Below are 7,518 nucleotides of genomic sequence, written 5' to 3' on the forward strand. Positions count from 1 at the left end.
ATCTCCTCATAATCAACACCTTTTCTCTGGCTAAAGCCTCTAACAACCAATCTAGCCTTATACCGAGGCTTAGAATTGTGTTCTTCATTCTTGATTCTGAATACTCATTTATTTTTCAAAACTCGCATACCTTTCGGTAGCTTCACTAACTCATAGGTATTATTCTCAAGCAAGAACTTCATTTCTTCTTGCATAGCTTCAAGCCATTGAGCTTTGCTTTCATCTTCAACTCTCCAAAGCATTCAGGTTCTCCCCCATCAGTCAACAAAACAAACTCATGTGGAGAATACCTAGACGAACGCTTTCTCTCTCTTGTAGACCTTCTAAGTGCATTTGCAGGAATTTCTAAAGCTGGTTCTTCATCTTGATCATCATCACCAACTTCATCAAGTATTGGATCAACTGTTCCATCTTCACCTGCACTTGTATCATGCTCATTATTTTGAGCTTCAACTCTACCATCTTCTACCATAGGCATAAAGGGAGTAATATCCAAGTCAGAAAAATCATCACTAGGCTGAACCATTGGCTTCTCAGCATTATCAACATCCTTCAATGTTTGGTCCTCAACAAAGACAACATCTCTACTCCGAATCACCTTTTTGTTAACAGGATCATAAAACCTGTAACCAAACTCATCCATGCCATAGCCAATAAAAATACATTGCCTAGTCTTTACATCAAGCTTAGATCTCTCATCTTTAGGAATATGAACAAAAGCTTTATATCCAAAGACTCTTAAATGATCATAAGAAACATCTTTACCTAACCATACCTTCTCTGGCACTTCAAATTGCAAGGGAACACATGGTGTTCGGTTCAAGACATGAACAACAGTGCTCAAAGCTTCACCCCAAAAGGATTTTGCCAATCCAAACTGTGACAATAAGCACCTAACTCTTTCAACCAATGTTCTGTTCATCCTTTCAGCCAAGCCATTCAACTGAGGAGTCTTCAGAGGAGTCTTCTGATGTCTTATACCATGCTCTTTACAATAAGCATCAAATGGACCTGAGTACTCACCACCATTGTCAGTACGAATGCATTTCAACTTCTTCCCAGTTTCTCTTTCAACAGAAGCTTGAAATTGCTTGAACACATTCAAAACTTGATCTTTGGTCTTCAAAGTGTAAACCCATAATTTCCTAGAATGATCATCAATAAAGGTTACAAAATAGATAGACCCTCAAAGTGTTCTTGTCTTCATCGGCCCACATACATCAGAATGTACCAAGTCAAGTATCTCTGACTTCCTTGAAGGTGGGTGGCTCTTGAAAGAAACCCTGTTTTATTTCCCAGCAAAACAATGGTTGCACTTTTGCAAAGCAACCTTACAACCAGATAAAAGATTCCTCTTGGATAACATATTCATGCCCTTCTCACTCATATGACATAATCTCTTATGTCATAAATCAGTTTCATCAACAAACTCAACAGCATTAACAAAATCTTTCACAATCTTTGCTTGAGTTAAATAAAGAGTAGAGTGTCGAGTACCTCTAGCAACAACCATGGAACCCTTGGTGAGCTTCCAACTATCACGAGAGAATGAGCTATCCAAGTCTTCATCACATAACTTACCAACAGAAAGTAAGTTCAACCGAATATCTGGAACATGCTTCACACGCTTCAAAGTCAACTTGGTACCGTTGGAGGTTTCCAAGCAAACCTGTCCAACACCGGCACATTTTGCAACACCTTGATGAGCCATTTTTACATCACCAAAATCACTAGGAGTATAGGACGTAAAAAAATCCCTCCTAGATGTAACATGAATAGAAGCACCGCTATCAATCACCCAACTAGTGCTATTATCAACAAGGTTAACAGATTCAAATTCCTCAACAACAAGAAAATCATCATGAGTTACATTAACCTTGTCTTCCTTGCTACCATCATCTTTATTTGTGCTCTTGTTTTTACTTGCCTTGGCTTTCTCCTTCTTTAGCTGCCAACAAAATTTCTTCACATGTCCCTTTTGACCACAATGATGACACTCAATATTCTTATACTTTCCTCGAGACTTGCTTCTGCTTTGATCTCTACCTTTAGGACCTCGACTTTTGCTTCTCCCCCTAGACTCAGAAACAAGAACATCTGAATGTGTAGTCGATGTACCTTGTGACTTTCTTCTCATCTCTTCATTCAAAATACTGCTCTTGGCAAGATCCATAGAGATTACACCATCAGGAGCAGAATTGGACAATGACATTCTGAGAATTTCCCACGAGTCTGGTAAGGAGCCAAGAAGTAACAATCCTTGAACCTCTTCATCAAAATTGATACCCATGGAAGATAACTGATTCATAATTCCTTGGAAATTATTCAAGTGATCTGTCATTGATGTCCCATCTGTATACTTCAAAGCCAACAACTGCTTGATCAAAAACATCTTGTTATTCCCAGTTTTTCGAGTATACAACTGTTCAAGCTTAATCCAAAGAGTCCGAGCATGTGTCTCTCCAATAATATGGTTCAACACATTATCGTCAATCCACTGCCTAATATATCCACAGACTTGTCTATGCAACAAAGTCCAATCATCATCAGATTTATCATTAGACTTCTCTGTACCAAAAACTGGTTGATGAAAATTCTTGACATAAAGCAAATTTTTCATTTTTGACTTCCACAAATCATAATTAGGACCATTAAGAGTGATCATCCTACTAGTATTAGTATTAGCTTCCATTGTTCACAAAATCACAAGCCCAGAAAAATACCAACAAGCTCTGATGCTAGTATGAAAGAGTCTAGCAGCGGAAACGACACAAATGTCCAACACAAGAACAATATGGAAGCACTCACAACACAATATGGCAGCAACTATAACAAGCAAATATAGCAAGTAAAGCAATAATAAGAACATACTGAGATTTTAACGTGGAAAACCCCCTCAATGTGAGAGGTAAAAACCACGAGTCGTCCAGACCAATGAAATAGCTCCACTATAATCAAATGAGGTACAAGAGAGTCTCAAACAAAGCACAAAATGTGCATATAACCAGCCAAAATATCAAAGCACCAAAGCTCACAAATGAAAAGCAAGAAGATGAAATATACCCAAAAAAAATAGAGCTGCTGTCGAAGCCAATTTCTCCCTCTGCAGACCTCCAATTAATTTCTCCACCGTCCAGAATGAAGAACAAGATGTGAAGAATCTACAGTTCAAATTTCACGTCGATCCAACAGTGAAAGAATGAGAAACTGCCATTCCAAAATTGCTGCTCTTAGTAAAAAAGGAAAACCTAATTTCTCTCTTGCGAAGCCAATTTCTCTCACTGCAAGTCTCCAATCAACATCTCCACCGACCAGAATGAAGAACAAGATGATAGAAACATGCAGTTTAAATTTTCAGCCGATCCAACGGGGAACAACTGAGAAACTTCCATTTGAAATTTACTGCTTTGGACAAAAATGGAAATTCTGTTTTTCCCCTTCTCTCTCACTTGGTGGCTACTCTCTCTCACACTCAATGACCCCCAAAATCTGAACTAGGGTTGTGAAACTAGGGTGCAAGAATACACCCCTAAAATGTTGGGCTTGGGCCTCACAAAGGAGAGAAAAACCCAACAAATCTCCCCCTTCTCGACTAGGTGGAGGCTCTCGCCATTCCGGCGATCAAACAACATGTTTCAAACTTTTCTCTTGACAATGCTTTTGTCATCATATCAGCACCATTGTCATCAGTGTGAACTTTCTCAAGTTCCAACAACTTTGAATCTAACACATCTCGTATCCAGTGATACCTAATATCAATATGTTTAGATCTTGGATGAAAAGTAGAATTCTTGGCAAGATGAATAGCACTTTGGCTATCACACAACAACACATAACGGTCTTGCTTAAAACCAAGTGCTGCAAGAAACTTCTTCATCCACAACAACTCTTTACATGCTTCAGTTGTTGCAATAAACTCTGCCTCTGTGGTAGAAAGTGCAACACACTTTTGTAGCCTTGACTGGCATGAAATAGCTCCCCCTGCAAACTTGACCAAATAACCTGAAGTAGACTTTCGAGAATCAATATCTCCTGCCATGTCTGCATCAGTAAAGCCAACTAGCAAAAGTTTCTCACCACCAAAACTCAAACTCAAGTTAGTTGTACCTTTGAGATATCTCATAATCCATTTAACAGCATTCCAATGTTCTTTACCTGGATTAGAGAGAAAACGACTCACAGTACCAACTGCATGAGCAATGTCTGGTCTAGTACACACCATAGCATACATCAAGCTTCCAACAGCTGAGGCATAAGGAATTTCATCCATTGCTTGTTTATCCTCATCAGTGGTTGGACACTGCTTGGTACTCAACTTAAAATGAGGAGCAAAAGAACTAGCAACACATTTGGCATCATTCATGCCAAACCTTTGAAGCACCTTCTTTATGTACTTCTCCTGTGACAAATAAAGCTTCTTGGAATATCTATAACGAGTAATAGTCATGTCCAAAATTTGTTTGGCAGGACCCAAGTCCTTCATAGCAAAGAACTTACTCAACTGTTTCTTCAACTCATTAATCCTCAAAGCATTCTTGCCCACAATCAAAATATCATCTCAAGTGAGGAGCTCTCGACAACCGAGGAGAATTCGGGGAGGAATCAAGTGAGAGAACACAAGATGAGAAGACACCCCATCCAACTCAAAACCTTAAGGTGTCAAGTTAATGGGTCTCTCATCTTATAAACTCCTCACTCTTCCATGCTTTCTCTGATGTGGGACTAACTTCAACACTCCTCACACTTGCAACACTAACAATCTCCCCCTCAAGTGTGAGCCTCCACATCAAGCACCAACTCCCCCTCTTTCTAGCTCCTCCACCACCACGAGTATTCGTCCATCACACCGCCGCAAAACACCGCGGGACACGCCGCCCGGACCACCTTTGCCGGGAAGACTTTCGATGCTTCACCTTGAATACCCTTTAAAACCAGACCGATTAAACCATCGGCTCTGATACCACTTGTTGGGCCAACCGTGGGGAGCTCTCAACAACCGGGGAGAATTCGGGGAGGAATCAAGTGAGAGAACATAAGATGAGAAGACACCACATCCAACTCAAAACCTTAAGGTGTCAAGTTAATGGGTCTCTCATCTTATAAACTCCTCACTCTTCCATGCTTTCTCTGATGTGGGACTAACTTCAACACTCCTCACACTTGCAACACTAACAATTTGGATATAATTAAAGAAACTAAGACACTCTAATAGCCAAAGCATTGTTCCATTCATAGAATCATAAAAATAAGCAAAAAAAATGTTCGTTTTTGGATTGGGGGCAAGGATGAGGGCAAAAGATGTCCGTGTTTTTGACGTCGTGATTCACACAACGATTTCGGTGCAATTAACTGATTTAATTAAGTATGGGATTTAAAAATAATTTTAAAAACTATTGTTGCTCATTGGTGAATACAACAAAATAAACTGGGGTAATTTTTTAAATATTTTTGGAAGCTCTGGAGCTCTCTTTGAGGCCAATAAACTAACTAAAACAATCCAATACTAAAATCAACTTAGCAAAACATAAATTCAACTAATTTATAAATCTCGTTATATATGCTATATTAACCTTATCTGTTCTGATCTTTTTAATCCCAAGTCATTATCCATTATATTTTCTGTTGTCTTTTGCTGCCTGGGGACATGTTTCACATACATGAAATTTATAAATTTCTTCGAATGTGATTATGTGGTCAAGATGGAGGCAATATTCCATACATGATTAAAAGGCAAAAAAATTGTTCATAATTAAGACTACAGCTTGGCTCTTTTTAAAGGGCGACTAAGACTCAGATTTAGACATCCAAGTCAAAAACTCTACACCATGAGTAATTCACAATTCAACTAATTTGTTGAATTTAGAAATCAGTCCATACATACTCAATATCAGCTGTATACTATACTTCCTAAACTCAATATCAGCTTTATACCATACTTCCTAAATTCAGTATCAACTTTATACCATACTTCCTAGAATCCTAGCCTCATATATGACAAAATCTAACTCCCTTCAAAGCAAAAAAATAAACACAGGATTTAGAAAAAGAAAAAATGTATTTTACTGATCCAATTAGAATAGGAAAAACTCGAAAAAGAGAGAACAGGGGTTAAGAGGATTCACCAACCACCAGGATCCACGGAGACTCGGCTACGAGACCGGCAAGAAGGAAGCGACGGCGAGGCCCCGAAGCCAAAAGATGATGAGCGAGGACGAGCCCAGGGAAGGCGCCGAAGGAAGAAGACGGCGAGCGCCAGCTGCTGGTTGCGTTGCTTCTGCGCCGGCGACGACGAGCCAAGAGAAGGAAGCGACACACGAACCACGACGAGACGCCGGCGAGTGTGATTGAAGAAGAGAGAGTTCGAGAGACTGAGAGACATTCCAGAGAGAGAGAGAGAGAGAGATTGAGAGTGACAGAGATGTTGAGTGCGAGCCTATAGACTATGGATGAGAGGGATATGTGATTATAGATTAGGATTCCAGCAGTCACTGAAACCAAGTCGTCCACTGTTTTTTTTTCCTTCAACAAAAGAAATAAAAAAACACATGACCTGGTCTGGGTTTTATAAACCGTCCAGGTCACCGGTTCCTAACAAAACTGGGGTTCAACCCAGGTTTCTCTGAGTCTAGTGTAGGAACATTTCAACAAATGGTTCGATCCGGCCAAGTGATCGAGGACCGGATTTCCGTCGAAATGGGCGGGTTGAGTCGGATTTGTTAACTCTGTTTCGAAATTGCTCCATGGCTTACTCCGTTTTTGTCTTTGTAGGTGAGTGTTTTTTTATTAGTTTTCATTGTTATTTATTAATAAAAAATATTAGATAATCATCAAAATTAATTATTTTTAGTTATTATTTTTTTATTTTTAATTATTAATTTAATTTTTTTAGTTTAGTAATTTAATAATATATTTTAATTTATTTTTTAAATATTAATAATTAACTATTAGATTAAAATAATAATTTTTGATAATTTTTTAACATTTTTTATTAATTAATAATTATTCATGAGTAGTTTTTCCAGTTTTAATTTAGGTTTAGATAAATTATTTATGTTAAGTTGATGACTTGATGCTAACTAGGTAAATTGATGAGTCACCAAAAACAAAATTAGGTAAATTGATTATTAGTTATACTGATTAGATAATAGCTATCCCAAGCTCTTGACTTGTTTTTGGTTCAAGAAACTCTTGTATCTTTAGTGTGCATTTGAAAAATAGACTAAAATTAAGAGATAGAAATTAAAAGATTAAAATTAAATTAAATTAAATTAAATTAAATTTTTGTATTATATTTGATGTAAAGTATATAAGATTGAGTTATATTTTAGTATAAAAATTTAAAATTTAAAATGAAATCTCTTATTTTACACTAGATAATGATAAATAAAATATTCACTTCGATTTTTTTTACTTTTTATTTTATAAATTCTTATTTTTTAGTGTGAAATAGGAGAGTTTATTTTTAAATTTTAAATTTTCTAAGTTTAAGAAATATAAATATAAATAGAATGTTTATTT

At 37.3% G+C, this 7,518-nt stretch overlaps 1 protein-coding gene across 2 annotated transcripts; it reads right to left on the reverse strand.

Moving 5' to 3' along the window:
- Positions 5,254–6,499, reverse strand: LOC110265893. Of its 2 annotated transcripts, none has more exons than XM_021109431.1 (2): positions 6,123–6,499; positions 5,254–5,636 (listed from the first exon to the last, which is right to left on the reverse strand). In XM_021109431.1, exons 1-2 carry the CDS (start codon positions 6,377–6,379, stop codon positions 5,561–5,563), a joined length of 333 nt encoding a protein of 110 aa, XP_020965090.1. In that variant the 5' UTR covers positions 6,380–6,499; the 3' UTR covers positions 5,254–5,560. The 2 variants fall into 2 exon arrangements, with proteins under 2 accessions (XP_020965090.1, XP_020965091.1); XM_021109432.1 differs by having other exon boundaries at positions 6,127–6,498.

The sequence above is a fragment of the Arachis ipaensis genome, chromosome B08 (genome assembly GCF_000816755.2).
Source record: "Arachis ipaensis cultivar K30076 chromosome B08, Araip1.1, whole genome shotgun sequence".
Classification (NCBI taxonomy): domain Eukaryota; kingdom Viridiplantae; phylum Streptophyta; class Magnoliopsida; order Fabales; family Fabaceae; genus Arachis; species Arachis ipaensis.

Coding starts and splice junctions, on each gene's coding strand:
- LOC110265893 (XM_021109431.1), bottom strand. CDS start 6,379: ATGTCTCTCAGTCTCTCGAACTCTCTCTTCTTCAATCACACTCGCCGG. Junction 5,637..6,122: donor TCCGTGGATCCTGGTGGTTG/GTGAATCCTCTT, acceptor ACATGTCCCCAG/GCAGCAAAAGACAACAGAAA.